Source organism: Gymnoscopelus microlampas (genome assembly GCF_963454915.1).
Source record: "Gymnoscopelus microlampas genome assembly, chromosome: 6".
In the NCBI taxonomy this organism is placed as follows: domain Eukaryota; kingdom Metazoa; phylum Chordata; class Actinopteri; order Myctophiformes; family Myctophidae; genus Gymnoscopelus; species Gymnoscopelus microlampas.
Genome location: NC_139943.1, coordinates 21,076,378 through 21,091,257, shown reverse-complemented (window position 1 = coordinate 21,091,257; position 14,880 = coordinate 21,076,378). Strand labels below are relative to the sequence as shown.

Below are 14,880 nucleotides of genomic sequence, written 5' to 3'. Positions count from 1 at the left end.
ATAAATGGAGACTCTCTCCTGATTAGCTGAAATATGCAACCCACCAGAGAGCTGTAGAGACGGGTTTGTTATTGAACAAATCAATGATTACTATCAGAAAATAGAGCTTTAACTTTTTTACTTTAACTTTGAGGGATAGGAATAAATGTGTTGTGTAACCAACCAAAGCACAAAAATACAAGTGCATAAAGTGACAAATGGAACATTTATTTTGCAACTCAGTGCTGACTATGTTAAAAGTGTGGGGCACATTTTCACCTACAGTAATATCTGCACATTATTAATGGGAGATTGTATTTCTTCCCCTCAAAAAGCAACCAGATGATTCCCTTTAAAAAGGTTATACACATCAACATATACAGTAAAGTCTCACAATGTACATCAACACTCAAATTAACATACTGGCGATCACAAACGTAAAGTGCTCATCCTGGCGGCAGGGGTCAAACAGCTACTGTATGGTGGCCAAGGACTACATAGTGAATTAATTTAGCCAATGAGAGGACAACACTTAAATTATTCAGCCAATGGTGTTGGGTTATAAACTGAAGCTCAGAGCAGAGGGAGGTTGGGAGGTTATTCAGGCATAGTTTTTCTTCAGGAAGTTGATAAGCCCGTTGGTGGAGGAATCATGGGAGGTGACCTCAGATTTATCTTGGAGCTCAGGTTCGATCTGCTTGGCCAGCTGCTTGCCTAGCTCGACCCTATGGGTAGGGAAGACAATAACTTTGTTAAACAACCAAAAAACAACACATTTTCAATGTTGAATAAAATAAAGTTTTGCGTCAGTGTGGCTCTCATCTTAGAGGTTATTTCCATTTCATCTTCAAAGTCGATATGTCTAATTTCATGAAAGGCCCTCAAAAGTATTATAAGTTTACCTAAGATTCATTAAGTATATGGTTTGTACAATATACAATTTACATGGCTGAGTTTTTGACTTACCCCCACTGGTCATAGCTGTTGATGTCCCACATGACACCTTGCACAAAGATTTTGTGCTCATACATGGCTGTAAAACACAGGACATCAGATCAGAGTGGAAGCATAAAATACAGAGGGCCCTATTTTGCACGCCGCCTTACCCCTTATGCCTAATCTTTAGGCTTTTATTTTGAAAAAATATTTTAAATTAGCCGCTCTATAAGCTCACAACATGTCGATGTAAATCGTCTATTTTCACTATTTTAAAATATAATCTTATGATTAAGTTCCTTTGGTTTGACAGCCATGGATGAAAAAACAACCCAAAAACATTTCCCTTGGAGCTCATTAAAATACACCTGGCTGACTTATGATGTGTCACCAGATGAGGTACTGGTCCCAGTATTGTCCCCTCATCATAGTTCAGTATGCCTCAAACACAGTATCACTAACGAAACACAAGCTTTACTTCCTAACAGCAGAAACACTAGCTTAGTTACCAACAGCAGAAATACTAGCTTACTTCCTCCATCCTTAACCATTTGTGCCAAGTCCTTCCCCCTGACCAAAGATGCCAATGGGGCAAAATTGCAATCTGTGCCAACAAACCACAACTTACCAACCAGAGCTCCAAGCATAAAGGGACTCAGTTTCTTGAAAACAATAGAGTTGCTTGGCTTGTTCCCTTGGAACACCTAATGTTGGACAGGGATAAAAAAGAAAATAATTATAATTAATTCACAATTGGAATAGAGCAAAACAGAGCATAGGGCTAGGCATTTGCAGTTACAGACAATTCAAACTGAGGTTCAAATAAGCAGATAAGTTAATGTCCATTGGGATTTTAACCTCTGTAAGCTTAACCACTATATTCTTTGTTCACCGAAGCCCCCCAGGAGTCTATACTTGGTCTCTACACCAATTCCCGACTTATACATATGCTATTTTCCCTGAATGTTTGCCTATTATGGCATGCCCCGAACTGGGACACTACAGTTGATGTGAGTAAGATCAATAAAAATGCCTTCCTACAGGATTGGACAATCAACTGACTAACAGATCTATGATCAGTGCACCTACTTTGTGAGGCAGCAGGTTCTCCAGGGCCGGTCCTCCCAGGCCGCTGGCCTCCAGTTCTTTGCGGGCCTCGTCTGAGCTCTTCCCCTTCATCAGCGCTTCCGTCTGGGCCAGAAAGTTGGCCATTAGGATCTGAACAACACAGAATCAGGAGAGACATTAGCCTGCAGCAAGTGGAATTGGAGTCTTGAATTTGAACCATTGAGAAATAGACATTTACAGTTTGTTTAGTTGCGAAATTCTTCTACGTTTCCACTGGCACTGGATTAAAATACATGAAAAAGCAGACTGAGGCACATGCTTTCACATTCAAAATGGTCACATATCTTCTGCAAACAATTCGATTAAAAACTATGAGAACAGTTATTGGGTCACGGGGGGGTGGGGGTACCTTGTGATGAAGGTTGTCCCTGATTGGGTTCTGTGACTGGGCAGGAATGAGGAAGTCAGCAGGAATCATTCTGGTGCCTGGTTGGATAACACATAAGGGGAACTGGTCAAAGATAACACATGAGGGGAACTGACATTCATGAAGGTCCTCAGGAATTTACAGCAGCGGTCGGCAAGTAAGTTTGACCTCGGGCCAATTCTTTTCTAAGCCATTAGAATGGCGGGCCAGAACACAATCAATGGCTAATTTAGGAACTGGAACATGCGACAAACCACCTTATATACACACACTTAAACACACAATAAAAGCTAAATGTGTGTGTAATTAAATGTTATAGTTGTACATGTTGTGCACATTTTGTGTATGCACCATCCTCAAAGGTGGCACTTAGAGGATATTTAGTTCATCAAAACGTAAAAAACGTATCCATATTTTATCTAGAGAGAGACAGTCATACTTTTCTAACAGACCCCTTTCATGGTTCAAGGTCTCTACTTAGAACAGAGAGAAACAGTGTATTGTTTTAGGCATGTGAAAGACACGTTTTGGATTTTAAAACATGAGTATTTCATCCACAAGTCTAAAGATTAAAGTTGGCAGTGAAAACAGAACATTCAAATTAGAATGGAAAGAGAACCATGCGTTCATCCTGCTTGGTTTCATCAATGCAAAGCCATTGCTGTCCATATCCTACCTATGTGGGATCAGATATTCTGATATTCAGATTTTCTGATATTGTTGCTGGCGGACCATGGGCTGCCTGTTACCTACCACTGATTTAAAGTATAGTTCTGTTTGCCAATAAGAACTACACGATTCAGTCATTAATATTTAGAGTAACCAGCTGGTCTTAATGATGATATATACCATGCTCTGCAGATGACACTACATACAGTAAATGTAGTAAATGGGGGTGGCTCAAGCTGCGCAGCTCACTTGGCCTGTGTGGCTGCTCTAAACTGTTGTTTTCTTGGCACTCCATTAGCTTGACAATTTTTTTGTTGACTAGGATTCATGCCATTTACTCGGATCTTGCACTTTGTAAATCACTATAGATAAGAGTGTCTGCTAGGGCCGGACAGAGATTCAAGCCCGGAGTCATACACCCACACGGACCACATGTACACCACACACACCAACAGAGGTCGCTGTAGGCAAACTTTGGTGCAGTAATTACCGGTATAAGCCATTTTAAAAAATGACAAAGACCAGAAAATATAATTCCATCCAGATATCCTGGCCAGTAAAAAAAGAAAAAAAGCACAAAGGAAATGTATCATTATTTATTCTCCTTCTGTCTCTATTTGTCTCTTTCTTGGAGGGCGATCCACAGCATTACAAAAATGGAGAGTTTGGCAGGTATGAGAAGTCCACCCACAAATCAACAACAACACACACTCATTTGAAGATGAAGCATCCAACAGAGATGCCGAAAAAGACTGAAAAACAGGTGTCCTATACTAGTGTCACGTGGTGATGACAAGTGTGCAGGTTAAACCACAGCACTAATTACAAAGGTAGAATACACGGTCCCATTCCATAAAACATTACCATTTGAATTGAATTTTAAATAAATCATAATGCAACCCACACTAATTGACTGCTAAATTCAATAATTGTAATTTGATAGACAATTGCGACAAAACCCTAACAATTCAGGCCTTTTTATTTTTACTTAGTGGCAGAAATGGGTTTCCGTCCATACTATATTCATAATTTTCACCACATTCATGTCTACAAAACCATTTTCATTTGAAAATACAATATCAAAATTCTGTTGCCTATTGCAAACTATGCATCAGAGTACGAGACAATGTGCGTTAACATTACAGTAGTACCTTGATGAATGAGCTGATAGAAGGCATGCTGTCCATTGGTCCCTGGCTCTCCCCAGACGATCGGTCCAGTGTGGTATGCGACACGGGAGCCACTTTTGCTGATATACTTTCCATTCGATTCCATGTCACCCTGTGGACCACAAACAAAGATCACAATCAGACACAACACAGCTTCTCTATCTCTGCCATCCTGACAGCAACCAGGCGTTCCTGGTGCCAACCAGGCCAACGCTCCAGGGGGCCTAGCGCTTACAGTAAAACTGTGTCTGGACTTCCTGACATTTTTGAAAATATACTTTTATACAAATAGATTTTCATATTCAATTAGTTAGATTAACTGTTGCACCACACACACACACACACACACACACACACACACACACACACACACACACACACACACACACACACACACACACACACACACACACACACACACACACACACACACACACACACACACACACACACACACACACACACACACACACACACCTCCATGTATGGGCATAAAGGGGACACAGACAGACAGTACAAAAATCTCCATAGATTATGGGCATAAAAGGGACGAACATGGGTACAAAGGGTACTCTGACAACAGGTATTGCATAACCAGGTTGGGCATGCATTCCCCACTTGTGTGGTCCTTGAGGAGGCTGGTAATGTGTGAGAGATATACTGTATATAGATATACAAGTCTCTTTTACAAGACTCGGACGCCAAGATGCCATCAAGATTTTTTTTTGTCAAAGAGTATTTTAAAATGGAACAATTTTTAAAACAAGTAGCAGACCACTCAGTACATATAACCTGTTGTTCCAACAGATGTTATGTCTTTCAACCTCTGTCTTCTATCTTTCAGTCCCTCTTTACCCTTTTGTTCTGTGTTTGTGTCTCTGCCTGACTGACCTGCTGGAAGTAGGCAGCAAAGCGGTGCATATACTGGTCGTAGGGCAGCATGGCGTGGGTCTCAGCCTGGAAGAAGTTGATGTACCAGACTCCCAGCACAGCCAGAAGCACCGGCACATTCTGTTCCAGAGGCGTGTTGCGGAAATGATTGTCCTGAGGTGGGATTTGGAAACAATGGTAACTATACTGCTCAAAGAAATGTAGGGAACACTTTGAACCCTTAATTATTTTGAATTTTCATGATCTGTGTACATACTGCAAACAAAAACTGCTCAAAAGAATTAAGGGATCAAAGTGTTCCCTTAATTATCTTGAGCAGTGTATAATGCAAAAGGCCTCATTAACTCATTCACTGCCAAGGGCGTAATTGACGTGTTTTTTTCCAAATGCCTGTGGCCAGTTGAAAAGGTAAGAAAAGCGTCCATTTTTGGCAAGGAATGGTATATTCACTGTTAGAAGGTAAGCGGCCATCGCGATTGTAATTATTTTTTTCTCTGGGCAAGGCACATGGATACTGTGTGCGTTTACAAACGATCGAACAAGGGATCATAATAATATACATTTTCTGTGACCAGTTGAAAGGATTAAAAAAAAATGAAAATTGCTGGCAGTGGGCAAATGCAGCCAGAAATAAGTCTGGCAGTGAAAGAGTTATATTATATATATACATATATGTTCTTTATGCTTCATTGCATAGTACAGTGGCAAGATACTGGACAGAAGGTAAAGTGAGGAGATGACACAGGGCCCACCCTAACCCCTAATCCGACTCAAACCCCAATAGGACCCCATTAGGAATGACCCCATGACACATGAGGGGTCATGTACCGGATTGAAACCCCCGATACTGTGATTTAGTCTTGCCTTTGTAGTGCAAGAACATACTAGGAGTCACAACTCCTGTTGTGACTGACTGTGTGACTGAGTTCTTGTTGTCCTAGTCTAGTGTTCTTAGTCCTATATTTTTCTCTTTCTTCGGACTGCGCCCCGGGCCAATGTAATAACTGGGGGGGGGGGGGGGGGGGGGATTCACAAATCCCGAACCTATGAACTAGCCAGCTGCATGCCCTGGCAGATATTTTCAAAGGAGCCTCCCTCAGATAACTTTAAAGTCAAACAAGTAAAATAATAATAGAATGCAAGAATTTGTCATTTCAAAATGATTTAAATTCAGTGGAAGTAATATGATCCCCAAGTCTGACACGTACTCTGTGGCACAAGCATGCACCAACTTGCCCTCAGATGCCAGAACAGTATTGAATAATGCCTACGGAGAGGAAAGGGAGGAAGAAAAGTGTGCCTACCATCCAGTGTGCACCAGCAAGAAGCTGCTCAAAGTTTTCAAATCCTACAGGAAGGAGGGGAAACAGAGGAAACATTTTGATAATACTTAAAAACAAAATTTAAATACTTCCAAGATGAGCAGGGAAATTTGATCCACAATTACACATTTCAGTAATGAGCATAACAAAGCATATTCACATACATAACATGGTTAACAACTTACTTTATAATGGCTTTATTCCAGCATATTAGCCTATATTCTGATTTAATTAAGTGATAATTATTATATACACAATCACAGTGCCAGTACAACCTCTTTCCTAATGGCCTAATCAGTCAATAACATTTCTGTAAATGCTAGCAGCACTGCATAATAGTGTACTCTGCAAACCTTTCCATAATTAATTCCACTGGAATAACACCATAGTAAAGCCATGTTACCCAGGAATGATCTAAACTGCTTTAAGACAATGCCATACAATAGATTATGAGCAAATCCAGCAGACATACCTATGTGCAGTGCAATGGACAGACCAATAGCCGACCACAGTGAGTAGCGGCCTCCAACCCACTGGAATATGCAAACATGACATAACAGTCACCAAACCAATCAGACAGACAGCAACCCACAACAGACATGGCCTAGTTTCTCAGACAAGGCCACAATTCATCAAAAATGTCAAAAACATTTTTGATGTTGATGATTGTTCATTTCCCAGGCTGATGCTGATCTGAAGTCCTTTGTGGCATCTTGTAATTGTTTTATGCATAGCTGGGTAAAATTTATAATAATTAACATTTGAAGATATATTTTATGGCTTGGTATGTTCAAATTAGTTAAAATCAGTTCAATGGCATAACATGTATGCCACTGAACAATTGAGCTCAAGAGACAGTTTAGGAAACGTATTGCAAACTATATAAAAACTTAACTTGACCTGGCTCGAGTCTGATGCTATGCATGCTACTACAGTCGCTCAGAGCCTTACCAGAGCCATGCAAATAATGTTTATGCAACAAATGAATGCAGATTGTGTTAAAAAAAGAAAAGAAATCCATACCATTACAAAGTATTTTCAGACAGGCATTTGTCACTCAACTTTTTTGCAACTAGCCACTTGTCATTCTGAACTTTTTGCACATTTCTGTTAATATTTGCATCATGGCATCATCATGTTACGTGCATGGTCTTTATACCATTAACAAAGAAAGTCTGTTGATTTGTACATTATACAAAGCATACTGTAACAGTAAACACTTACATCCCAGAACTCAAACATGTTTTCTGTGTCAATGCCAAAGTCCTTCACTTTGGGCTAGAAGAAAGGAGAGGAGATCAAAGTAAAATGTCACTGAAAGGTTAAATCCATTACCCAGTATGGCTGGCATGGGCATATGTGGGGATCAGTGTCATTGGAAATGGCCACTTACTGCGTTGGTGGACAGCGCTACAAAATGTTTGGCAACTGCAGATTTCTGCAACAAAAAGAGAAGAGAGAGACACATGCATAAAGCTGATGACAATGACATGTAACTCTTGTGTCTGATACTTCCATGCACTAATCAAATCAATCTTTTTATACCACGGTAGGGAAAACACTGGCCTCATTGGTATTCAGAATAATAATTCACTCACGTCTTTTGCGGTCTTGAGGAACCAATCCCTGGCAGACTCGGCGTTGGTGATGGTCTCTTGGGTGGTGAATGTCTAAAAAGGTTGATAAACTGATTGTAATGCTGTGCAGAGTTAATGAACACTATAATTATGTGCCTCATTATCTCTGAGAACAGGGAAAATAAACAGCTATTCTGTGTTGATACCACCCATTAACTGTTTATGTCCATGTAAACATAAGTCAATCACAACCATAATAACTAGATCCTGAGCGATATATCTATCAGATGATATTGATATACAGCATCATTAATTGGCGTATAATGTTGTCCAATACACACCAATATGACATTGTTTTCAGAACATAAGGCCAAAAAAGCGAAATGCTTGGGATGATGTATAAAAACACAAATAAAACAATTTCTAATACTAAAGTAATTTTGGACAATATGCTTTATTATTAAACTGTACAATATGGTGCATGTGGTGGACAGCAACATTTTAGGAACCATTGCAAAAATGTACGTGTCCAGTATCGGTCAGGCTCCATTTACATGTATGTAAGATGGCAACAATTGTGTTTATTCAAACCTTGGAAGCGATGATGAAGAGTGTGGTCTCAGCATTGAGTTGAGCCAGGGTCTTGGCCATGTGAGTGCCGTCAATGTTGGACACAAACCACACATTGGGTCCGCCTACCGAGTAGGGTTTCAGAGCCTCTGTCACCATCAGTGGCCCCTGCACGTTCACATAAAGAAAATCAATGATACTGCTGCGTCATGGCGGGTATGCATTGTGATGTCTGACCTTTTCCAAGAGGATGTCATAACATGGCTCCTTTGTTTGCCCTGCTGCATGGTGTCATTATGTGAGTTTGTTTGCTTTTTTGTCTCGGGCTCCATCTTCTACCACCTTATGACTTTCTGTCAAATGTCTTGATTCATTAAGACCCTGTGACACAGTGATGCGTGACTGGCAGGGCATAATTTGTAATAGCTCCTGTCTGTCTGTTAACAGACAGCCAAATTTCATTAAATCAAAAATGGAGATATGTAGAAAGATTAGATTTGATTCATTGGAAATAAAATAATTAACCAATGTGGTGCATAGCTACAGTAGATGGTGCAGGGTATGTACCACCAAATGCATCTTATTATACTGGTGCATCTTATTACTTTTATCTGTATTTCCTTCCCTTTGAAAAGACCTTTTTTTTGCCAGGCCATGAAAATGTGGTACAGTGAAGGAGTGGCAAAAATGAAACAGGCTTCAGAACCACGCTTTAACATGATCAATTTGTATGAATGAAGCTGTGGGGGAAAATAATGACAATCCACCAACAAGCTAATTTAAAAATCATTTGTAGTGATTCCCTGCAGCTTATATGTAATATTAAAGCCAAGCACAACTCCATGTTACTTTAGCTCATATCTCATGATGTATTCTTGAGCAGTACCAAAATAGCTAAGCATAAAAAGTAAAATAAAAATCGCTAAAGTGGGATCACTGGGATGGGGACATACGGTGTATATATTGTAGTCCCACATACATTTTATAATCTCTCTAAAGATCAGACACGGCGTCTGTGATCTAGGCCTAGTCACAATGATAAAGATGTTCTGTCTATCTTTTAAACCCATCCCTCTTTTTATGTGCAAGATCTGTCATGTTTCTAATTAACTAACACAATTACAAATACTTGCTAGTAAGTACATTCAACTTGACTCCTTTTTAAAATGGGGGGGTAGAAATTAACTCTCACCAGATCAGAGCCTCCGATACCGATGTTGACCACATCAGTGATAGACTTTCCACTGAATCCCTTCCATTCTCCACTACGTACTCTCTGCAGTAAACACAACAGTAAAATCTCAAAGTTAAAGGGTCTTTTACATTGCTCTTACTTAAAAGAAATACAACACCACATTATACAACTACAAGACAAGGTTTAAAACACCACAAATAAAAGACTCCAATTTGAAGTCCTGTACAAAAGTTGAAATATGCATACACACCCACAGACACTATTGTGCATACATATACACAGAATACTCACGTGACAAAAGGCCTTCATCTTGTTGAGCACCCTGTTGACCTCTGGCATGACATCGTTGCCATCGACATGAATTGGCGTGTTTGAGCGATTACGTAGGGCAACATGGAGCACAGCACGACCCTACACACACGTCAGGTAAAATGCATATAATTGTTTAATTCTAGACAGTTAAATATATAGACAATAATATTTAGATGATACAAGGTGAATAATTGGTAATACAATATCATGAACAAACAGTGAATCTTCTATCCAACCTAGGCTGCATTATCTTTGAATGCATTAGTCTGCACAAATTGCAGTGTCACTGGGACGATGTTACGTAATGCCTTTGCATCATAGTGTTGTGTGAAAGAGGAAGGTTTACCCTGAATGACTAAACAGGGTGTGCTGTAATAAGCAGCAACCCCAAACAGTGTGCAGGCACCATTGTGAGCACAAGGCAGTCAAATTGATAAACCACGACATATGGTCAGACTTATAACTATAGCGTATAACAGAACTACAATACTATCACCAGCAGCAATATTTGCTCCTCAGTCAAAATCAGGACATAAGCCCTGATATAATTGTGCACTTTCATAAAGCTTTCACACAGTATGGAAATGTACTAAAAGGTGTTGAAACCTTTCAGATACTGTTGCAGTCAGTACCTCTGTGAAGTTGATCTTTTCTCCAGAGAACATCTTCTCCCTGGCCTCCTCGACTCCTCTGGACTTGGCCTGGGAACAACAAACAAACAAACAAACAACATTAATAAATCAATTTATTGCCCATAGACATTAGGATCAACAGCAACACTGTATGTACCAACACTTTGGGCAGTTATTTCTTTAGCAATCTTAGGTTGCTCCATTTAAAAAAGGAAGAAAGTTTTCCTCATTTTGAGTGAAAATTAGTTACCACATTCTCGAGGATGTTAGCGTAACACTTCTACACCACAGTTTCCAAGTAAGACTTTAGCGAAATACCTCAGTACAATGTCCTCATTTGGTCCCAAGTGCATCACATGTGGGTACAGAGGATACAGAGCCCCTGAGACTTGTACACCTCAATATAGTGGATGCCTGAACCCCACAATTTAAACATCGATATTATATTACGTAAAATTACAACAAATCCCCAACATTGCTGACAGATAAACAGCTGGTATGTAGACCATCATTTCATATGTAGGGAAGGCTCTAAGAGGCTGACAAGCCATTTGACTACGAATAGAATGAGCTTAAGGCTGATCAAGTGTGACAGCTGCGGCCTAACCCACACACTGACCGTGTGTCGTGTTGTGTAAAAACAGAGGAGGAAACGCTGCTATTGTTACAGAGGATTGGATTTACCGTACCATGGCCAACAGCATGGTCATGACTTCCTCGTTGATGAGATTCTTAGAGTAGTCCAACAGGATCTCTCCATCGTCTGTCTCAACGATTGTGCTGTCAGAGAGAACAAGAGCAGAGTCATACATTCAGAATACTAAAACCAGGGATAGTTCTGATCTTTGTTTACCGGTACCAGCGGCTTGTAAGCAATGATGAAAATGGGGGGAAAAAAGGAGAGAGGGTAACAAGTGTGTGGATTATAAAGGTCTACATTTACAGACTTGGCAGTTCCTTATTTAGAAATACTGTTCGGAAGTTAACAGTAGTCACAGTTAGTTTCCATAGCACTTTACGTTATGATTATTGATCGACAATGACAAAATCATGCAATCAATGATACTGAATCTGCATACGTTTTTCAGAGGGTGCACAGCACACCAGTCCTCATGAGGTGCCAGCTCACGGCAAAAACACTGAATGAAGAAAAAGAAGTAGAGCCGCACACTCGTAGCTGCCGATGCCAACTTTTTTAATAATAATCACAGGGAAACCAACTGAATCTGCATGACATCATATGGGGACTGCTTGCTATTTTGCATTTAAAAATATGGTCATTCAGAGAACAAATGCAGGAATCATACTTCTATTAACCCATTAAAACCTGGAAAGCATCAGTGTCATTTTAAATTTGAGCTAAAAGGCATATCTTATACTTTGGCTATTCAAAAATAGCAGATATACATGCTCGTTAAGATTTGTGCACATCATTGAATATATAGATTTTTAAAGTGAACATTTTTAACTCAAATATTTCCTTCTGGGGGTCCCTAGAACAAAATATTTTGAGATGGGGGTGCATGGCCAAATACAACAATGCTGGGGCTCCTTGACATGGAAAGGTTTGAGCACCACTGATGTATATAGCAACATCTCAAAGTCGCTTTAGATTGCTTTAGGATTAGGTGCACGACTGCACGTTCATGATGAAGTAAAAAAGTACACAGTGTATCCTGCTGTAAACCAACGACACGACTGGGTCATCATCCTCCTGCTTATCGTGGGCGTAGCACCCATTCCATGCTGACGAATGAATGGACGCTGAATGGCTCATATTAGAACGGCATAGCAAACTTAATTTCCAATTTGTGAACAAAATCACTCTCAGGGGAAACAGTCAAGTAAGTCACCCTGACTGGTCGGATGTCCCCTCAGAATCAGATGGATGATGTGCAGACCTGCACGTAGCAGGCTGTGCTTTATAAATGGTAACCGGAAGACTCGCCCCAAAACGAGCTTACCCCCATTTTCTTTCCGCGGACCGCTCGCCCACAGCGGTTCTTGTATTTGTTTTACTACGGTTAGAAATACGTTTAGGCATAGTTTTACTGAGGTTAAGATTAAGAATAAGGTTTGGTTTAGGCACAGTTTTACTGAGGTTACGTTTAGGAATAACAAGGTTAGGTTACCGACCGTTAAGGCATAGTTTACTGAGAGATTACGTTTAGGAATATCTGTTGGCGACCGTTCCGAGGTCGCCGTATTTGCCCCGGGGCGACTGTGTTTTGGGGCGAGCGTTTTGGTATTTCTTTACATGTGACAGAGGAGGAGGAGGAAACGCCTTCGCTGCAGTCAAACAACCCCGGCAGCTTCACGCCTTAAAGAAAAGCCCTACTTGTCCTGCACCAGAACCAGAAACCAGAAATGTGTCCTCTTCCTATTCAGAAACACTGTTGGAGGAAGGCGAGGTCACGACGAAAGGAGACTGACTGGGTAGCTAGCTATGGCAGCAAGCCAGCAGCTAGCATTAGCCAGCTATTATCTTATCACCACATGATGAGGCCTTTAGCTCACGTAAGACAAGTTTGTATAAAGTCGAACCTGAAGATTAACCAAAAAACTCGACCCAGGTCCATTTTTACGGTGGAACAGTTCTGAAAGCTTTCACTTGTCAAATGAGGGCTTAAGAGAAAGGCTTCATTTGAAACGATGACCTTGTAACTCATACAACAAGTGGAGGCAGAAAGTCAGTCACAGTGGTGTTTAGATGTAAAGAACACACGTTAGTTCCATCACAAGAGCGTCGGTGTGAAATAGGCTGTAACCTGTTACCATAGCATTGAATCTCATCACCTGACACGTGAAAGAACTAATTGCGTTCTGTTAACTGTATGGACAGCTCTGTTACGAAACATACCTGAATTTGCTGAATCTCTCCTTGTCCGCATCAAACATGGCTCTCATGTTGAGATTTCCGGCATTGGCTTTGTACCATTGCTCCAGTTTCTCGTAGTTAGGGTCGCTTGCCAGTCCCATGGTGATTGAGTGATGGTGATGGTCCCTAAAGTTCCAGACAGTCCAAACAGTGCTGAAGCCGCGGAGTGAGTGAGATTCAAGAGTTCGTGACAGCGGGGATGTAAGGAAAGGGGTCGGTACTAGGTACAATGCAGAGGAACGGTTTGAGCACTCTGCACCAATGACAGGCCCAGGTGTGACCACTCCTACTATGACTGTATCGGCTCCGCCCACCCAGTGTTAATTTTGACAGCAAATTTTGATTCAAGTCTTTTGAATAAAACGTCATTTAGTCCTAGACACATTTTAGGCATGTGATTTTTTGTTTGTTTTAGTCGACTAAATATCATAAGATTTTAGTCGACTAAATGTACAGTTGATTTTGTTGACACAAATGTATTTTTAGCAGGCCTTGATGGCGTCATAATGGTTGATTTTACACTTGGTTGCATGCTGAAAATAGTCGATCTACAAGCTCACAATGCGTCGCATCGCGATGCATTGTGAGCTTGTAGATCGGCTAATTTCAAATGATCGAAATGTATTTAGGGTTGAAGTGGTTACTATGTTTTGTAATAATAATCCAAATCTGCAAAGTAACTTGTAAATAAAGTTTTCAAATAATTGTACTGGAGTAGAAGTAAAAGTACTGCAAATTTAAAATTCTCCAGTAAAGTAAAAAAAATACCTCAAAATGTGTAGTTACTTTACACCGTGGAAAGTTGATTATTGATTATGTCCGTGTAAAATCTGCAAACTGTTAATAAAGTATTCAATCAATCATTGATTTGATTGATTGATTGAATAGTTTATTAACAGTTTGCAAAGACAAGCACAGGGAAGCTCAGTTCAATACAAGGTCTGTTAAGAGGATTTTAAATCCAAGAAAGCACTGTGGCTTGTTTCCATTGGGGTCCTTTGTACTCAATTCATTGAAATGTACTCAATTCATTGAAATGTACTCAATTCATCAAAAAATCAAAAATCAATAAAGTTCCACCACCACTCAGGCCTGTTATGTGTGAACCTACACACCACTATAAGGCTAGTCCACAACAATATTCACGACACAACTCCTTGCAACATGCAACTACTTGCAACCATTATCCCCAATGGAAGTTAGCCTTAAAACGGTTTTGTTGCAAGGATTTGCGACAACGGGTGTATTTTTTCTG

At 40.3% G+C, this 14,880-nt stretch overlaps 1 protein-coding gene across 1 annotated transcript; it reads right to left on the bottom strand.

The window, feature by feature from the left end:
• Nucleotides 1–186: 186 nt before the first annotated feature.
• gpia (glucose-6-phosphate isomerase a) lies at nucleotides 187–13,840 on the bottom strand. The gene is made up of 18 exons (XM_084060379.1): nucleotides 13,608–13,840; nucleotides 11,437–11,527; nucleotides 10,748–10,816; nucleotides 10,095–10,214; nucleotides 9,801–9,884; nucleotides 8,630–8,776; nucleotides 8,060–8,131; nucleotides 7,855–7,899; nucleotides 7,686–7,739; nucleotides 6,934–6,994; nucleotides 6,444–6,487; nucleotides 5,140–5,292; nucleotides 4,231–4,360; nucleotides 2,393–2,469; nucleotides 2,005–2,133; nucleotides 1,544–1,619; nucleotides 946–1,012; nucleotides 187–704 (listed from the first exon to the last, which is right to left on the bottom strand). Exons 1-18 carry the CDS (start codon nucleotides 13,724–13,726, stop codon nucleotides 581–583), a joined length of 1,662 nt encoding a protein of 553 aa, XP_083916505.1. The 5' UTR covers nucleotides 13,727–13,840; the 3' UTR covers nucleotides 187–580.
• Between the last annotated feature and the right edge of the window lie 1,040 nt (nucleotides 13,841–14,880).